This window comes from Leptonychotes weddellii, chromosome 10 (genome assembly GCF_054177405.1).
Source record: "Leptonychotes weddellii isolate Sample4059 chromosome 10, ASM5417740v2, whole genome shotgun sequence".
NCBI classification, from domain to species: Eukaryota; Metazoa; Chordata; class Mammalia; order Carnivora; family Phocidae; genus Leptonychotes; species Leptonychotes weddellii.
In genome coordinates, this window is record NC_138378.1 from 101,200,421 (window position 1) to 101,221,445 (window position 21,025).

Genomic DNA, 21,025 nt, shown 5'->3' on the forward strand with positions numbered 1-21,025 from the left:
TACATGCCGGGGTGTTGGACTGTTTTCCTTGATCTTGGGAGGGGTCCTCTCTGCCTCTACGACACAAAATGTTTATTTTATTCCCCAGATTAGGGAAGTTCTCAGCTATAATTTGCTCAAATATATCCTCTAGTTCTCTCTCTCCACTCCCTCCGGGATTCCAATAATTCTGACATTGGAATGCTTCATGGTGTCACTTATTTCTCTGATTCTATTTTCATGGATTCTGAGTTGTTTTTCCCTGGCCTCCTCTTTTCCCTTTTTATCTATTAAATTGTCTTCCAAGTCACTTATTCGTTCCTCTGCCTCACTTACCCTAGCTGTTAGATTATCTAGATTAAATTGGATCTCATTGATAGCATTTTTAAGTTCTGCCAATTCAGCTTTCATTTCTGCCCTTACAGACTCTGTGTTGCCATTAATTGATTTCTCCATTCTAGCTATTGTCTTTACAATTGCTAGCCTGAATTCCATCTCTGACATCTTGGTTATATCTGCATCCATTTGTAAATCTGCTGCATAAGTCATAATCTCTGAGTCTTCTCTGTTTTGGGGGTTCCTCCCCCTAGTCATTCTGTTGATGGGTGGTTGAGGGCATGTATAGAGTCCAAATTATTGACCAGAACCCAAGCAAGATGTACCTGTTTTCTAGGGACCTTAGGGTTGCTGGCCTCTTGTTCTCCCAGCCTGTGTTCTGTGGGAGGGGCCTGCGGCGCTGTTGCTCAGGCAACCCTGCTTGGGCAGAGTTGCCCTGCCCCCTGTGGAGGGGGATGGGCTCAGTGCGAACCAGTTTTTGAGGCTTTTGTTCTCTGGCGGCTTTCCACGTCTCTTCCGAGAGTCAGAGCAGAAGAGACTGTTTCCAACCCTCTGCCTCAGAGCAGAGAGATTGCAGTCTGTTCTTCAGTGAGCTCTCCAGGCCACACTATCTCCATTTCTGTCCATGCTGCTATAAACTGCAGCGTCCTGGGTAGTGTGCCTCTCCGCAGTGCCCCCAGTCCTGCCTTCAGGTCAGGGCACATCTCTGCCCTTTGTGCTTCTAAAACTGCCAGCTGCTTCCAGTTCACACGCACGACCCTACCGCTCCGGGTTTCTGTCCTGGGGGTTGCCCTAAAGTCCTTTCCCCGCCGCTACCGGTCTGGGAGTCTGTGCCCCGTCCCCAGCATGCAAAGCTGTCGCTCACCAGAGATGTAGGATCCCCAAAGCCAGGCTCCCTCCCGCTGCTGTTTATCCTCTGATATCTGCCCATGGAATCACGGCTCCCCACTTCATACCTCGAAACCAACCGCCTGAGATATTCTGTTTGTTAAAGATCCAGATCTATTTTCTTACATTTCAGGCTGATTTCATGGGTGCTCAGAGTGGTCTGGTAGATATCCAGCTCAATTCCAGAGACCAGATGGAATAGGGTCCCCTACTCCTCTGCCATCTTTTCTCCCACCCCGACTAACTGGAATTTAAATAAAAACTAAAAACCAAAACAAAACAAAAACTTGTTTTGTGGCCTAACAATTGACATATCCTACAGAATGTTTCCATGTGTTACTTGAAAAGAATGTGTATTCTGTTGAATTTGGATGAAATGTTCCGTATAGGTCTGTAAAGTCTGTCTGGTCTATGTCATTTTAATGCCAATGTTTCCTTATTGATTTTTCTGTCTGGATGATCTATCCATTGATAAAAGTGGGTTTTAAAGTCCCGTATTATTACTGTACTGCTATCTTCTTATTGGATTGACCCCTTTATCATTATATAATGACCTTGTCTCTTAATTAGTCTTTATCTAGCTTTCTTTAGGTTTCCATGTGCATGGATTATGTTTTCTGTAGGTTTCCATGTGCATCTTTTCCATCCCTTCACTTTCAGTCCGTGTGTACTCCTACATCTGAGGTGAGGTATTATAGCAGCATATAGATGGGTCTTGTCAGTCACTCTGTCTTTTCATTGAGAATTCAGCCCATTCACATTTAATGTAAATATTAATAGGCATGCACTTATTGCCATAGTGTTGTTTTCTGGCTATTTTATAGTTCCTTTGTTCCTCTCTTCTTCTCTGGTTCTCTTCCTTTGTGATTTGATGATTTTCTGCACTGGTATGCTCGAATTCCTTTCTCTCTTTTGTGTATCTAACTACAAGGTTTTGCTTTGTAGTTACCCATGAGACTTACATAGATTGTTACAAATGTAAGTAGCCTTATTTTAAGTTAGTAGCAACTTAAGTTAGAACACATTCTAAAGCTCTACATATTTACTCCTCCCCCCTTTGCTGTAGCATGACCCACACATGCTCATCATGTTTGTTTTTTGTTTAAATAGTTTTTTAATATAAGCTCTTAAATAAATTAAATGTGGACCCGCCAAGGCTGTTAAATAGTATATACGACATTAAAAGAGAAAATTTAATGGTTCCTAGATCCTGCCTAAACATGTCTGCTCTAAAGTTAATTTCACAATAGGAGATAAATATTCTGTATTTAGGTTTGAGTCAAAGTAATACCTAACTGGAGAATGCAGGCTTTAAATATGTTTATGTACTATATTAAATGGAAATAAAACTTTGGCATTAAGTGATAATGCAACCACTTTTCTTGTACTTCAAATTCATCGTTCCTTCATATACAGATGTAAAATTTTTATTTTACCACAGACTTCTAGCTTAATTTGCTTTCTTGAAAACCACAGAGCCCAGTCATTGTATAATCAATATGAAGTTATTCCAGTGAAGATAGTCAGGACTTGTGGAAGAAAGCCATCCAATGAGGAGCCAGAGAAGGAGGGAGGGAGGCCTATTTTTTTTGGCTGTGCCAGTCTGAAGTGAAGTTTCTGTCTGACTAAACTGGGAGGTGGAAGGAAAAGAAAATGTGTTGTTTCAAATGCCACAGATTCTCATTGTTCTTAGCAAATCTTGGTAAACTTTCTTGAATTTCCAATGACTTGTTTTAGAATTTTCACCATTTCACTGGGCAGCTGGTCTGTGGAGCTACTCATGCTGTCATCCTGGAAGTGCCTCTCATGTCCTCATTTATGCCCAAAATGTTTTCTTGGGTTATATGTCCAATTGTCTTCTTTAGGGGCTCTAATTATGTATATGTCAGACCTCCTTTGACTACCTTCCATTTCAACTACTTTCGGATATTTTTTTTCCTCATTTTAATTGTTTTCCTATACATTTCTGGTAGGATTTTGCCTTCTTGTCCTTTTTTTTTTTTTTTTAAATTCAATCCATTCTCCTTATATTTTTTTCTTGTCTTCTTGACCATTATTGTTCTTTGTATTTCTCAAAGTGGTTTTTTGCCCCCATACTCCCAAATGTTTATTTGATGACATTTCATTCAGTTGAAGAGTGTCGTGTTACAGTGTAGGTTTTGGATTTTTCAGTTCTGCCCTTCACTTAGGAGATTTCTTTTACAGATATACAATTATTTTACAGCAGTTTTTGTAGGTTTATTGGGGGAGGAGTGAGGAAAGGCTATTATTTTTTGCCCCTCTTTTTCTTCCTGCAGGATCTTTAATTTCTTTGTTTTCCTCACTGCCACACCTCTATGGGGAGCTAACTCTTCTCTTTGTATCTGATTCTCCTTCAAAAGCAATGCTTCTCTGAGGCTGCGTCTTCAGGTCACACTGTCTTTCTATAATCATTTCCCTATAGCATGTGCTGTGAACCAGAATGTCCTGACCTGTGTTCAGTATTCTGGAACTTAGTATTAGGCTTTTTCTTTTTGAGGATGCTTTTGCTTGTGCTATTTCTTAGTTGTTCATGCCCCTCTACTCTTAAGGCCTCAGAATTTATTTCTCTAGTTAAGGCAATTAGAAGGTTATGGTATTGTTTCCTAGTCATCCTGAAGAGATGAGTGATTTATTTGATCACTTTTTTTAAGTCTGAGAAAAATCAGGCTGCTGTCGTTTGGACAAAGGTCCAAAAAACCTTTGTTAAGAAGACTTTTAATTATGGATTTAATCTCTTTATTAGATACAAGACTGCTTAAATTTTTTGTCACTGTTGTCAGTTGTAACTTCCTGATTTCATATAAATTTTCAAACTCATCTGCATAATTTTATGCAGAATCAAGAACAAACAAGACGTTATTCTTGCTACTGGCAACATGGGTCTTCCCTTTTCTTTCTTCATCAGTCCTTTTAAGGGAAGTGGCAGTTTTGGAAATACTGGGAAGGTCTTCGACATTTCTCTCTGCTCTCCCCTAGAATCTTTGAAGATAGTGACTGCCTTCGCCAGTAATATACTGCGGATGTGACACTATATGAATTCGACACTATATGAATTCTGAGGCTAGGTCATAAAATGCCTTGCAGTTTCATGCTAGTTTTATGGGGATGTTAACCCTAAAGAGTGTCCCAAGAGTATAAACCTCCTAACAGTATAAACCTCCCAACTAGTCCATCCTGAGGAAAACACCTACCTTTTTGCCCTCACAAATCCTCAACCATTTCAGTACACTGATAAAGGCATAGTTTCGAAAGCAAAGAATTCAAATAATCAAGGTTACATTGGAAACCACAGAAGTAGAGATGTAATAGATAAAGCTGTCAGGGAGTTTTCATATACCCATATGTGAATAGCTGGTTTAATACATATGTAGTCTGCTCCCCACCCCGTTTCACATTAAGTGGAGGAAGATTGAGTTGTAACATGCAATGCTGAAATATCCCTACTTGTCTACCATAAGGCATGTTGCACTGCTAGGAATTCTAAAAAAAAAAAAAAAAGCTATGGATTAGGAAAGTTCAGAAAATACCAGCAACTAGTAGTATCCAATTAATATTTGTTAGATGAATGTGAATGAATCAGTTCATTTTTTTCTGGCCTAAATTACCACAAGCATAATATACAATAAAAAGTTACTGAACTATTAATTCATATTCTTCAAAGTGTTGGTCTCTCTGGGACCCTTATCTTGAGAAGAGCTTATTTTCTCAACATTATTTTAATCTTTTTTGAAATATTTAATCTCTTGGATCCATGTTTTTAGGCTAGTGAGAAAAAAATGGGAATGACTTTAATACTTAAGTGGAGTTTAACAAGTTATTGTGTAGTTTTAGGGTGGGTGTCTGGGAGTAACATATTAAATGAACGAACAACTTAAAATAATTTGTGAATAACCTACCAAATCCAGGAACACTTTTGAGACTAGCTTTGAGGCAAATTTTCTCCAATCTGAGGTAGCTATATCTCATCAGACAGTTCCACAGGAACAGCCAGTCCATTCTTGTCCGATGATTCATGATAATGACACTTCTCTCCCCAGGAACAAACGCATCACCTGTTATAATCACTTTTATACCAAACATGGTCTCCAGCAATGCCTAAGGAATAAATAATACAGACATGTAACAACTGAAAATATGGTTTCCCATAGGTAAATTTTATCATATCCTGTAAATAAATCAGACTTCTAATAAGTCAAAGCCATAGTGTTTCTCAAGATTATTGCTTCGATAATAAATCTGGAAGAATGAGAATACAAAGGCCCTGTTTCTATTTTTAGTTTTATTAATTTAGGTTTCTGACAGTTTCCTAATTAAATGCTAACCTTCACTGAAATCTTCAGGATATATTATTAAGTTAAAAAGTGTAAAAGACATGCAAGAAGATTCTTTTTAAGGTTATAGATATATAAGATTATTACTTTCTAGAAAGGATAATTAACACCGGGTATAGGGCTGAGGGAACAGAAAGTCAAAATTTTCATTTTATACCTTTCTGTATTATGATCTTTTTAAACACATATACATATCTGCATAATAATATATAAAGAATAAAATAACTATATGTTTATAAAGTTCTGCAGCCTGGCATCTTCTACGTAGAAGATGCTCAAGTATTTGTTGAATTTGTTTAATTAACTTTTCTGATAACCAGGCATATAATATATTACAGACTGGTTTTGTGGAGGAAAAAAAAACAGAAGATAAGAAAACTTAATTATTGATTTCAATCCCTTATTTAAATTGCAAATAATTTTTAGGTTAAAAAAATTTACTAGTTAAAATATGACTTCACTATTCACAGAGAGAAAACTGGTCCAAGGCAGAGAAAAGACATCATGAAAACCTTTATAGAAGTGTATAGCCATATAATGGGATATGAAGCAACAATGAAAGTAAATGAACTACAGGCATCTACAACAACACGGATGGCACACAACAAGCATAATGCTGAGAGAAGCAAAACAAGAAGTGTCATATGTAAAATTATAAAGAACAGCAAGGAAATGACTCTTACGAGATGGTTGTAACTTCTCAGCCCTCCAGCAAACCACCTACTTTCTGATACTCTAGTTCTTGACCTGTTTGATAAAGTGTGCATTTATGTTTTACTAACTTTGGATATATATGACACAGATGAGTGGACCAAGAAAAAAAAAGATTAAAAGGAATATTAGCTAAGGAAAAGTCAGGAATGTTTTGTGTCCAAAGAATTATGGAATCAGAGTGTTAACATCTTAACAGAGTAAAACAGATATCCCACAGATCCCAGAGCTGAGATTCACTTTAGGGCATGAGTGTTTAACCTAACATCAAGTCCTAGAAGGATGGCCTTCAAGGGGTAAATAAATACGAACACCTCTTGAAAATGTATACACAGGTACTTTGCTCAATGCCTGCAGTTTTCATCAGATTTTCAAAAGGGTCCATAACCACTCAATTATAACCCCCACTCCAAAGTCTTGGGAAGCCAAGTCTCTATGTAGAAAGACTTCCTGATGGAGAGGATCATGGCAGAGTCCTCTAGGCTTTAAGTATATAGGACCATCACCTCCCAAAATGAATCACTTAATCTCAGCCCAAAAGACAAGTGTGAAGTCACCATCTATGGCTTATTAATTTGGATCCGCCCACTCTGCTTTCCAAATGATACAGTTTTTACAAAGAACTGAAATGCATGATGCCCTTCCCTTAACTAGTAGGAAGATGTGTGTTGTACCACAGAAAAGAGTTAAAAATCTTAAAGCCTATAAATCCCAAACCTTAACCTTTTAAGTGCAATTTCTAATACGTGTATCCTGTGGGTCCCAAATGTCAAAATAAATCCAGACTGTTTGTCCAGGAGCATATCGTATGGCATTCTCTCCCTTGCCATCCAGCACTTCATCAGAATGTGCCTGAAAGTTATATATAACCTTTTGGACAGCCTAAATCTCAAACTCACATTAATCATTTGTAATACCAGACAAGACCTATCTAGTCAATGTTATTTATAGCTCCTGCAAAGGCAGAACTACAAATATTTACTACACAGAGATAAGGTTGTAATGTCTCTAAACTGCAGAATTCAAATAATCAGATTAAAACTGATTAATCATATAAACATTAAAAGCTGTTATAGAAAAAATGTGAGAATAGTGTCTTTTTTTCTAGTCTAGAACATAAACTAGTATAGAAGAAAAACTAATCTTATAAAATTTAATAATGCTTTACAGAAGCAATTTCTGAGGATCTTATATAGACCACTAATCACTACCTCCAAGTGTCCCACCGTGTCTGAAAACACAAAGATGAGAGGTTCCCCCTCACGATCACAGAGAATCAGTTTTGCCATCATGCCCCAAGCTCTTTTAGTCTGAGGTAAAATCAACTCTCTGGCGCTCCCCATCTCCCAATCTGCTTGGGCTTTTCAGACTCCACTTAGGCCCAGCTCCTCAAATCCTTAGCTATTTAAGGCGCTGAATTCCCAAGTCACTCATCAAACACGATGCCCCCTCTCTTAGCGGCAGTCTAGGCAGAAATTATACTCTGTATCTGTTGAACACCTGTTTTGTTCTAGGATTGGACTGGAATCAGCAGGCTGTGGAAGAGACTTGTGTGGGGAGTTAGCAAATGATCTCTCAATTCCTGAGTCATGACTTAGGGTGAAAGGACAGAACTCCAAATAATTTTCATAATCCCAGGTTATTAAATAACAATTGGACTGTTGGAAAGACTCCGAATTTTGAGACGCAAAAAGTGCACATGCAAAGTCTGACCTTGACAATACTGATTATGCTGAACAGAACTGTCCTAAAATGAAATGAATAAAGACCTACACTCCCCACTGTAGGTATGTACCAAGAGAGACTGGTCACTCTGCAGACTGTTCTGGAAGGAATTCTTACAAAGATAGGTTAGACTGGGCGACCTCTAACTCTAAGATTCTAGAAGATTTTACTGTGGTACTGCATTTAACACAAAAAAATGTGCTCCTTAAAAATGGTGAGAGAAGAAAAATCTTGCCAATGAAATAATTTTAATGCACAAGAGATGCTTACAAAAGAGATCGTTATGATTATTTCTGTGAAGCAATAATTTAAGTGCATTTACCTAATCTATTATTAGTGAACATTTTTTTAACTGTTTGGGATTGCTTAAAATAAAGTACGTGTATAGCAGAGAAAAGACTAAATTCTCACTGAGTAAAAAAAATTATTTGCTTCTAATTAAAACTCCTTTAGCACCCTGTAAAAGTGTGAAATAAAAGGTCATAAAAGACACCCTGACAATTTTTTGCAACCTAGTTATAAGGCATTCAACTTCTATAAATTTCTTAGCTGAAAGACTCTGCTTGATATGCCCTTACTCAGAATCAAGGCAGTGAGTTAAACAGGTAATAGAAGTTTTTTCAAATACACACTAATTTAATACTACAGTGGTGGTTGAATTTTGCGTGTGTATTATGTTCTGAACTCAGGTAATAAAGCAAAAGTCAGGAATAGCTGAAACTTAACCCTTGAAAATCTCTCAGAAAGGTACCTCGGGGAGACCAGTACACTAAATAAATCCAACTCAGCCAGTTTTTTCTGAAGACTGTTGCAACAGCTTTCTCCAGCTGACCATCAGATGAAGTGACTGGTCTACATGCTATTTGAAACACAAGAATTATAGTACAGCACCCCCTCACATTTCCCATTTCCTCTCACTTTCAGTGGAGGTGGGGGCAACCTTAAATTTAAAAAAACAAACAAAAAAACGGCATTCTTATCTTTCCACTCTTCCCTCATCCACCCTAGTGCATGTAATTGGAGTTGTATAAAGACTTGTACCATAGTGTATGGTGTAATGCTGTGTGATAGTAACATAGCAGAAGCAGCTATGGCAGAATTTGTCGAGTGAAGTCCAGTGTTTCCTCCAGAGTAAAAGATTTTAGTTATGTACCTAGCTGCCCAGAGGAAAGACCATATTTCCCAGATGTTATTACAGCCGTTCGCTGTTCCCTCCAACACGGTGAGCAAGAGAGAGAGGTGCTATTTGTAATTCACTGATTTAAAGGAAAGCACTTGCTCTGGACTTCCTCCCAGACCCACTTCCTGCAGAGTGGGGCAAAAAAGTGGTAGTGACCAGTCCTGACCATATAAAAGAGTATTATGCCAGGCTGGGTGGAAGGAATCTGAGTCCCTGAATGATATCAGGGAGCAGAGCTACTTCTGAAAAGGCTATATTCACTACCTCATTTAGTCGTCAGAATAACTAACTGTCTGAGGTAAGTAGGTAGTATTAGAACCCCCGTTCTTCAAATGAAAAGAGAAGTTTAGGGAGGCTAAGGAGCTCCGCCAAGTTCAAACGACTAGAAAGTGGTAAGGCCAATAGTGAAACCAAATGTCTGTACCAATAAGCATTCTACTTATATTGGCTCTCCAAGGAAAATAGATTGATCGTGGACACTAAAGCTTTGCAACTGCAATGATTCCTACCAATGTAGTAACTAGAAGAAAATTTTCAAAACCCTTCAGGTTTTGGTAGAGAGAAGTAGCCAAAAATGTGATTCATATTCAAAAGATTATGCACTGGAAAATTTAAGACATTAAATGAAATGTAAAACAATGTATGATTACTACCAAATAATCATTTACCTCCAAATGTCTGCCTTAGAATCAGATACACAATGCTGAATCTGAAATGGCTCAGTCCGATTTCCTTATTTCACAGATGATAAAATAAAAATCTTAAAAAAGTTAAAAGTTTTCTAAATGAAATGTCTCTGGTTTTATAATGACTATAAATAGAATTAGTTAACATTTAGATAGCTTGTAGAGGACTTTTTAGAAATATCTACTTTTGACAGTTAACCTTATGTGACTTGGGCATTATGTGCTTATTTTACTTAATATAAGTATGATATTTTATGGAAAAATACTCATTTTGTAAATAACACCACAAAACAAATATTCCCTATTAAATGGTCTGTTTGAAGACTGCAATGAAACAATGGACTTCATATCCTTAAAGCTAATTTAAAAATCTACCTCTAAAAACTTCATGGTCTGAGAAGTCACCTTCTGTCCTCTAACAAAGGAGGCAGTCTCTCAGGCGAATGAAAGACAGAAACTAGTCAAGCTGGTGCATATCTACAAGTAGGCAAGATAGCTTAGGCAGAACACTATTACCTCCCCGAGGCCAGAAGTCCTATCTGTCCTGTTCGTCATTACCTTCTAGCAATATGCTTAGCACACGGTGGACACTTACTAAATAGTTGCTGGATGAATGTTCCAGGACCCTGCTGCTTACTTTTGCCATAAACAACAGTTAACTTACCAAAAAATCCTTCCTTCTATTATGAAAGGAAAAAGAATTTTTGAATAAATGTATAAGGAGGATCCATACTGATAATGTAAGAATATTATAAATATTCAATACAATGTACTTCCTACAGGAAAAAAACAGATAAGGAAGCTCAGAACATAATGAAACCAACAAAGAACCCAATATAAATTCTAGAACTTGAAAGTACGGTATTTTAAATAGAGGTAGCAGAAGAGAGGGTCAGTGAACCTGGTGACTTGTGAGAAATCATCATGCCACTGAGACTGATTTTGTTAGTAGTTATCAGTTTCTCAAATTTTTTTCCCTTGAGGCATTGCCTGGCTTGAAAGAACTCCAAACCTTCTTCTTTTGAAACAATCATAAGGTCCCAGTGAACTTCTTACCACTGGAAGTTAAAGTGCCATGTGACCCTGCCAAGGTTTTCCTATCACCTAAGGCTCTAATGGCAGCAAAGTGAGTTTAATCTCAGCTCTACTTAAATAATTTGCTTATGCATGTGACCTCCAGCAAATTATTTAATTTCTCAAAGCTTCTACTTCTTCTGTAAATTGGGGATAATGGTAGTGCCTGGAAGGAAGGCATCCTAAAGTACTTATTAGCACAGTATCTGCCACATAAGTGCTTAACAGCTATGACCATCATTACCCTTTAACAAAATCTTATAATTCTTCTCCGTAATCTGGATTAAATATGCAACCATACCAGTTATAGTTATTTATCATCTACCAGTTATGCTATAGTCCCTTTCTTTGTGCTTACAGATTTAAGTGCAAAAACAGAAAAGAAAGGGGGAAGAGGAGAGAAGGGAGGGACAGACGGAGAGACGGGACTACTTTTAGTTTAACATGATCACATTTCATAAAACAGTTAACTGAATAATTTTTTTAAAAAATTAACCTTTGACAAAGGACAAATGCAATTCTTAAAATTAGTCACCAGAGGAATCCTTTTTAAAATATGAAGAGGGTGCACTGTAATAGCTCCCCACAGCATTAGCGTACTTTCTTCTCTGCAGATATAACAAGGGCGGGCTGCCTGAGGGGGAAAGCGCAACGCAGTTCAAAAGACACAGGTGGAAAAAGATCCTTCAGCAACTGAAGGACAAGGACTCCCTCCTTGTTTTCCTGGTCAGGTATATCCTCATCACCCCCACCATGACTGCTCCATAAGCCCAGTAACATTAAGTTCTAGCTGTTGCTCAGGAAAAAGAAAGAACAGAACAGTCTCAGGAAATATAAGCTATTCAAGGTAAAGGCAGTGCATGGGTGTCACTCCATTTTTGGAGAAGGCATTACTGACTAGCAGCAACATGGAAGGGCTAAAGCAGCTTTAGTCCAGAAGAGGGACGGGACTGGACTGGAATCCTACAGGACGTTGCCAGTTGCGAGCTCAGAATCAGGGAGATGTGCTCAGAGCTGTATGCACTGACCTTGCAGAGAATACCTGCCTGTTCCAAGAATCTACTACACATTTTGTACATACTTTTACCTTACAGATGCTGTCACTCTAGCTCACAGATGGGAAACCACTTTATTCCTAAATTCTGTGGTTACTGGGAAGAATTAAATCAATCACATCAATATCAAGAGTTCAAAAAAACAGTTTATCTCAATCTTAATTTTTGCCATTATCTTGTAAAATAAATGGAAACACAAAATTAATGATGTAAAAATTCTTCAAAGTATACCTCGATGAAGGAAAATAAACTTCATGAGGAATATAAAAGAAACTTGTAATTTTGGAATATGGCTCTTAAGATATTTTACTTCAAGGACATGAATTATATTTAATTCTCTAGTTCCTGTATTTCCTCCAGAAAGGATTTATAGGTTTCTTCTAACATTTGACTAAATCTGACTCTAACAAAATAAAAATTGGTCAGCTGGGCCACTTTGGTCCAGTCTCCTTATCAGGCATGTAACTTACCACAGGCAGTGTGAGCCAGGTTGCCACAAGGCGGTTGTTGATCCAGCGATACCAAGATGGGCTTACAAACATCAAAGGTAAAAAGGGGCCGAGCATAAAAATGCTTCCGAAAAAGCTTCCGCAAAACAGAGTGAGTATAAAGTAAATCCCTTTCCATGACACCATGATTCTGAAAGATATAAAATATATATATATATTTTGTTACTATACATATATCTGCCCAAATTGAAAATGCATAAAATAATCTTTCATTACAGGGCTACAGAAAAGCCTCAGACAAAGAATATAAGAGCTTGAATACCATAAAGGTAACCCTCATAGATGTCCTACAGGTCTAACAAACTTCCAGTACATTAGAAATCAATATTCTCAGAGTAAATGTCTAACCTAGAAAAAAAAAAAAGCTGTCTCGTTTAAGAAGGCTTTGTTTTTTTAACTGGTTATTAGTATTAACATAAACCTGTAGAAGTTACCCAACACAAAACCTTAAAATATTCCAGAGGTTTTTTTGTATCCCACTACAAAGAGTAGACTTAATGGACCAAGAATTACAGAACAGCTTCCTAAGAGTGACTGCCTGAAAGTGTTGGCAATTTTAGAGTGCACTAAATATTTTTTTAAAAACCTAGATATGTTAATTCTTCACATTAAAACCTGAAAGTAGTATCTTTGGGCAACTCATCTTAAACTGGCTTTTTCTTTATGAGCTGAAAGATTAAGTAGAAGTCAGATTCCTCACTTTCCTAAACTATTTGCCAAAAGATTACTTTCAGGGTCCTCATAACCAGAAATGCTTAATATTGACATTTTTAAATAAACTGTTGGAAACACAGTTTAAAACGAATTATCAAACATTTGATTTTAAAACCTAAACAAGAGCAAAAATATGGGTTGCCTCAGGATAAAACTGTTAGAATCATTAAAATTATGAAAACAATAATGGCCTTAAAATTTTTAAATTACAAAAGGTATTCCAGTCATCAAGAGCTGTGATTCTTTTTAAATATTCAGAACAGGAAACAAAATTTCAAATGTCAAAGTGCTTTAATAAATGTCAGACAAACAATAAAACCGGTCAAATCTCTTACACAGATTCCAGTTTATCTGGGTGTGGAGCAGGTTTTTAAATCTCTACCAGTACTTGAGAGTATGTATACAAAATCCTATCAAGTACAGAGAATGAATATATGAGGACTGGTTTTTTGCTAAACTCACAATCTGAACTTCGAAGTGAGGGCGGAGAGAAAGACCACTGAAGAGCAGAAGCGGAACACTTGGCCGGCCCAGGACGGTATGTGTTCCTCCGCACCCTCAGCCTCGCTTTCTGAGGCCCAAGCTCTCCTCTTTGCACTGAAAGAAGACACTTAGGCAGCTTATTTCCAGTCTTTACAAGAAAGCTTTTTTAAAAGAGGAAAAAGAAAAAGACAATCTGCAGCACTGCTCCTCTGCCTGAAACCCTCTAAGGACCCTCTGTTGCTCTGTTTGTTTCTGCCCTCGAGCCATTCGCTAGCTGTCTAGACACCTACCCCTAAACTCCCTGAAGAGCTGGGCTTCACACTCTATCTGCACACATCGATCAAAGCCTCAGACATGCTTTTTCCTCGCTTATTAAACTATTTCTCATTTGATGTGATTAAGCTCCTTTATATTTTTTCTTTTAGATATTGATATCATCTAATAAAATCTTTTCATTTTACATCCATCAAGCGAAGAACCAGAAGAGTTACGATGACTTACTTTCCTAAGTCCCCATAACCAGCTGGTAGCACCAAGTTTTTTCTGCCTTCTACTTCCTTCCAGGATATTACGCCACCTCCCTCCCACTGAGGGGCTGGGAATCAGAGACCCGAATCAGCTTTTTTTAATTTTTTTTTATTTTTTATTTTTTTGAAGATTTTATTTATTTATTGGACAGAGAGAATGAGAGGGGGGAGGGTCAGAGGGAGAAGCAGACTCCCTGCCGAGCAGGGAGCCCGATGCGGGACTCGATCCCGGGACTCCAGGATCATGACCTGAGCCGAAGGCAGTCGCTTTAACCAACTGAGCCACCCAGGCGCCCCCGAATCAGCTTCTAACCACGTGTTTGTAAACAAAGACTCAGATATAAAAGGATGTGTCCCATGAACATACTGGGGTTACTCAGGCCAAGTCTACTTTTCCATCGGGGCGCCTGGGTGGCTCAGTTGGTTAAGCGACTGCCTTCGGCTCAGGTCATGATCCTGGAGTCCCGGGATCGAGTCCCGCATCGGGCTCCCTGCTCGGCAGGGAGTCTGCTTCTCCCTCTGACTCTCCTCCTTCTCATGTTCTCTGTCTCTCATTCTCTCTCAAATAAATAAATAAAATCTTTAAAAAAAAAAAAAAATTACTTTTCTATCAAGCTCCTGCCTTTTCCTTAACCTCTTGATCATTTGTTCAATGACTCAATAAACATACAAAGAGATTCCTGTGTGCGCAAGGCCCTGTGCTAGTTACTTGGGGACACGACCATGAGTATGACAGACATACCAAGCTCTCGCAAATCTGAGCCATTCTACCGCCTCCTCAGGAACTCTTCCTTGGCTCTGTATTTAATCCAGCTCCATTCTGCCTACTTCCAAGTCTCACGGGTTTCACAGACAAAATGGTTAACAATTATGACAGCTACACACTTATTTAGAATCGCTAAAATTGAAAAAGACAAAACAAAAACCTGGCGATACCACGTACTAATGAGGATGCAGAAGAGTAAGAACTCACACATACCGCTGGTGGCAAGGCAAAGTATTATGTATGCTTACCAGATAACCCAACAATCCTACTACTGAATATCCAGGACACACAAAATTTCCGACAACACAAAAACCTGTATACCATTGTTCATAGCAGCATTATTCATAACTGCCAAGAACTGGAAGCACCCCCAAACGGGGTGGGGGGAGATGGGTAAACAAATCCATAGACCAGATGCCTTTAGTTTCTTGCTCAGGAAGGAAACCTCTTTTCCTTCATAAAACGTCCTTATTTAATCACCTCACAACTGAAATGTTAACTAGCCTTGCTCCCATAGTCTAAAAGGTATACTAAGAAGTAACTGCAATTCAATGTGCTGCATGCTACAATAGAGGATATAATGGAACGTGCAGCGTGTGTTAAGGATAGATCAAAGTAAGGCAGGATGAACTCTGCTAAAAGGGATTAAAAAAATGCACTAGACTCTTGGAGGATGTGAGGTTGGGGAAGGGAAAGATAATTCCAGGTAGTAAAACAGAACATGCAGAGTCACAGAAATTTGAAACAGCATCGCTTAAGCAGGGAACTGTAACTCATCAGATACTACTGAAGTATATATAGTGTACACAGTGGGGAGCTGCAAGAATCACAAGAGCACAGGTCCTAGGACAAAGTACACACACCCAGGCCTGCCAAAAATACCTTTGACGTGTCACCAAGAAAAAACCTAAGGCCTATGACTCATATTTTGGGATAAGTGATAATGGTGCATATAAGCATCAATGCAATGAGTGAATGGATTGGTTTTGTTAAAAAAAACCTTAAGAGCAAAGAGCTTCTCTTCTTTTTAAAATGGGCAGGTACATGGAACTTGTTGGCAAAAATCCTAGCATTGACAGATGCTGGTATCAGAGCAGTCTATGAGCCAAGAGCATCCAACCCAGCTCCACAACACAAGAGCTGATGATCATGACCACATCACTTAACCTGTATGCTTACAGATGGGGAGGTTGGAGAAAATTCTCAAAGGCCTACCTTTTGAGCACCTAATATTTGCCAGGCACTTTACAGAAGGCTCGTGGTAGTTACATATTCAACACCTATGGATTCAATTATTCATGAGCAACTAAAAGGTCCTTAACATGTAAATACTCAAAAATTTTGCCAAAACTCAAAATTTGATTACTCCAAGGCTGGGGTCAAAAAAACAAATAATTTAGGTAATAATAATTATCTGGTCAAACTGTCCAGTATCCTAATCTCAGTGGCCCTTTATTCTGTTTTACTTACCTCATAAGCATGTGGTGGGGCAAGTCAGATGCATAGTGGATTTGTAAATTTGAGATTTTAAAAGAACCTTACTCTCTACTTTGATAATGTCAAGTGTGTCTTAAAATAGGCACTTCACATTTTCATATAATCCCAACAAGAGCCTCAAAAGTAAGGTAGCAATAATATCAGCGGTATTTCCAGCTAAAGAAATAAGGGACTTGGTTCCGTAACGCTGTTCATACTGACAGAGGTGAGATAAAGAACCTCTAACCAGGGGCACTCCCAGAAAATACAGTGGAGAGTTTGGAACCGGTACCAGAAAGATTTAAAGGCCAAAAAGTAAATAATGAGCAATAAAAGTAACAAAGAGTTAACCCTGAAGAAAGTAAAATTAGGCTTCTGGACTAGGGGATATACAGTGGGATTAAGTAACCATACACAGAGAATCCCGAATCTGAGACCTAGTCTTTCCTCGCTGGGCTTTCCAGTGGCTGGGAACAAGATTTCAGTCCTACTCCAGCGTTCTCCAATAAAACTTCCTGCAGTGATGGAAATGTTCAGTAGCTGTGCTGTCCAGTATGATAGCCATGCTATATGTGGCTATCGTGCACTTGAAATGTGGCTAATTCAACCGAGGAACCATTCATTCGATGTGGTGAGTGGCTACTGGAGCGTCAGTAGATCTGGTGGATCTGGGGATCTCACCAGACTGTGAAGAAAGATCAAATACAGAAGCACTGAGGGCTCCTTAATAAATGGTCCACCTAAATCACCCTACAGTGAGGCCCAGAGTTCATGGAAGCCTCACCTACAGACAAGCTCCTAATTGGCTTTTTAAGTCCCCTATTTTTTATTGTGAGCAGATAATGAGCCATCTGAGAAAAGCCTTTAACATGACATTAAAGACTAAGAAAAAAGTATACTTGAGGGAAACTATTCAAGAAGAAGAAAACTAACATTTCAGAAAGACAAATACTGCATCTAGTAAACAAAAACATGGTTCTTTGTTAAATAAAACAAAGAAAGGAAACATTCAGAGAATAAACGAGCTATTGGAAGTTGGCAACATAGCAATATGTTCAGCAAAAATTAAACACTCAAGAGTTGGAAAATAAAGCTGAGGAAATCCCCCCCAAAAGTCAAGAAGATAAAGAGGTGGGAAGTAGAGTATTAGAGGACCAAGACAGGAGGTCCCATATGCAAACCATACGAGTGCTAAAAAGAGAGAAGCGAGGAATTGAAGAAATCAGCAATAAAATAATTCAAAAAATTTCTCCAAATTCCACATTAATGGGGCCTGGTGAAAGCTAGGATAACAGATGCTCACCAAGGCACAGCACTGTCACTTTCAGGACAGAGGAGACAAAAGGACATTTTAACAAAACTTCTAGAGAGGATATAAACAGGTCACAAAAGATCAAAAATTAGATTGGCTTTGGACTTGTCAGTAGAAATAGATCTCAACAGCAATACCAGAAGCAGGATAAAAACAACAATGCCTACAAAATTCTCAAGAAAATTATTCCATCTGGTCATCAATCAATTAAATGTAAAGATAGTAGAACATCATCATCATACATGCAGAACCTCAAAACAACCTCCCATATAATCTTTTTTCAAGAAACTATTTGAAGATGGGCTTCCTAAAACAAAGGAGTAAATAAAGACTAATGGAGATGAAATATGGGAAAGAAGAGATCCCACCTAGGTGAGAGGTCAAGGGAATCTCCAAGATGATCATGAAGGAAGATCCTAGGATGATAATCATGCACAAGACAGAGAAGGTGTCCAGTCCAAATTAGGGATGGGTGACTCAAAAGAAAGACCCTTAGAAAGCTGTATCACCAAATTCCTCGCTCCTAAACAAATTATCTTTTTGAGCCAAGGACAGAATGCCCATATGAACCTTGGCACAGATTCTAACCTACACTTGGCTTCTTGAACACATTCTGATAAAATTCCTGCAGGCCAGTTGATGACACTCATTTTATCTATTTTAAGTACTCTGCTTTGACCTACTCCTAAGAGACAGGGGGAGGGCATGGAGAACTTAGGAGCAGAAAATATATTCCTACCAGAGAGCCAGTACCTGCCGAGTCCAGCCGGATGCCATGACTATGGTGAGCCGTGGACGGTGGTCTTTTCAGGACTCATTATGCATGAATTTCCCCACAACCTTACCCAGAAATGGATCTGGTCAATGCTCTGGGATGCTCAGGTCAGACCCAGAGATTCTGCACCTCTAGGAGCCTTCATCTAATGATAGATTATGCTTACTTCTCAAGTTTTCACCAGGGGGCTCTCAAGTTATGTATATATACGTATACATATATACCTATATATTCACACATATGTACATATATATTGAGGAATATATACACAGGTGACAAAATTTTAAAGAAAAATAATGACTAACACAAAAGGATAATAGTTGTCACAGGGAGAGCACAGGAGACTTCTAATACTGACAATATTCTATTTCTTAAGCATGGTGGCTACTTATACGTTCACCAACAATGACATTTAGAATAATGTTCTTTATGCACTACTCTTGCAAGCTAGATGAATAAACACTTCACACCCAGATACAATCACACTGATTTAGTTCTTTCATAAACATAAGTGAAATATGTATGAGCTGATTAATTTCTTTTAAATCCAACAAAATTTTTAAATCCCTGGATGCTTGTTAATTTGCATGACCTGATTCTGATGAACATTTCTGCATTTTTCAGAATTTAGTAACATACACACATCTGTCTTGCCTGATGAAATGGTTTGCTGCTCAATTCCCCAATGAGAACCGTATTTGTTCTCTTTTCCAGTCTCAAAAGACAGAGGCTCATGGCTAAATTTAACACTCAATTCTAGAAGCAAAGATTTGTGTTGTTATTATCTTTCTCCTCTTATAATCTTTTTATTCTTACTGGTATTATCATGTCTGTCTTTTATTGTAAATCACTTTAAATTCTTTTAGGAAGCAGACTACTAATTAAAAATAAATTTAAGGGCGCCTGGGTGGCTCAGTTGGTTAAGCGACTGCCTTCGGCTCAGGTCATGATCCTGGAGTCCCTGGATCGAGTCCCGCATCGGGCTCCCTGCTCGGCAGGGAGTCTGCTTCTCCCTCTGACCCTCCCCCCTCTCATGTGCTCTCTCTCATTCTCTCTCAAATAAATAAATAAAATCTTTTAAAAAAAATAAATTTAAGACTATCACCATTGGTAACTTATTCACCTTTACTTATTTTACTTAAAAAAAAATAGTGTCTACTATAGTGTCAAGAAATCACCAGAAAATTTAAGAATTTATGTTCAAGATACTCTGAAGACAAAAAGGTATACTCCTTTAATAAGCAAATTACCAAAAGACACAAATTAACAAAAATAAGCTGAAGAGACAGAATGTAAAACACCTTTCCGTATCACCTAAGCATTCATGAGGCAGGCAGAGGAAGCTGAAAGGATAACGTATAAAGTTTGCTCTGGCACCTTTACCTGTTTGGGAAAAGGATACAGACAATAACAGGAAAGAGACAAACTACAGCTTCATTCTTCCTAAAGCAGCCCAAGACAATACTACTCTCCCAGACACTCGAAGAAGGTACAAGGTAAGCAAGCATTCTAGTTAAGATCATTTAGTTAGATGAAATAAAACCACAGTTTACCAATTCTGATTAACACAACAGACAGTTCAAGAGCAGAATGGGGTCAAACCTCAGTTAGATCTACCCAAAATGAAGCAAGAAAAACTTTCAACAATCAAATGGATTTCAGTAAACAAGTCTGCTAACTCCCTTTGGTGGGGAGAGGGTCCACTGAGAGTTCTTAGCACTGTACAAGGACATCTAGTTAAAATGGCACGATTTTCTCTTATTAAAGTTTAGTGAGAAGAAATTATCTGTGTAAATACTCAAACACAGTTCTCTAAATCCTGATGCAATTCTTTTACTTAAAATGTATTTAAAAGTTAATACCTAGAAAAAAGCAAAGAGTATATACCGTATGATTCTATATGTCTAAAGTTCAAAAACAGAAAAAATAATTTTTTTTTTTTAAAGATTTTATATATGACAGAGAGAAACACAGTGAGAGAGGGAACACAAGCAGGGGGAGTGGGAGAGGGAGAAGCAGGCTTCCCACAGAGCAGAGAGCCTGATGCGGGGCTCGATCCCAGGACGCTGGGATCATGACCTGAGCTGAAGGCAGACGCTTAACGACTGAGCCACCCAGGCGCCCCAGAAAAAATAATTTATAAGATTAGAAGTAATATTAATGGTTATCTGGGAGGTGTAGAGCAAGAGGAATGACTGGAAGGGACACGAGGGGGCTTCAAGAATTTTAGTCATACTCTGTTTCTTGATTTGGGTGCTGGTTATATGTGATGTATTCACTTTAGAAAAATTTAGTGAGCTATACATTTGTGACTTATGTACTTTTCTATATGTATATTTTAATGAAATTTACCAAGAAATATTTACCAAAAACTGTTATATATGCAGCAATTTAAACTAGATACCTTCTAAGTAATCATTTATATGTATGCAGTCCTCAGGAAGAAAATACAAATGGTCAATACACCTAAAGAAATG

General features: G+C 38.1%; 1 protein-coding gene across 4 annotated transcripts in view; it reads right to left on the bottom strand.

Moving 5' to 3' along the window:
* The window catches only part of LCLAT1 (lysocardiolipin acyltransferase 1), a 178,778-nt gene that overhangs the window by 102,941 nt on the left and 54,812 nt on the right, over positions 1–21,025 (bottom strand). For all 4 annotated transcript variants that reach the window (XM_081796975.1, XM_006733190.3, XM_081796974.1 and 1 more), the window contains 2 exons: positions 12,457–12,625; positions 5,121–5,319 (listed from right to left, as the gene is read on the bottom strand). In XM_081796975.1, the coding sequence (XP_081653101.1) occupies positions 5,121–5,319; positions 12,457–12,621 (364 nt within the window). In that variant the 5' untranslated portion in view covers positions 12,622–12,625. The remainder of the gene's footprint in view (positions 1–5,120; positions 5,320–12,456; positions 12,626–21,025) is intronic.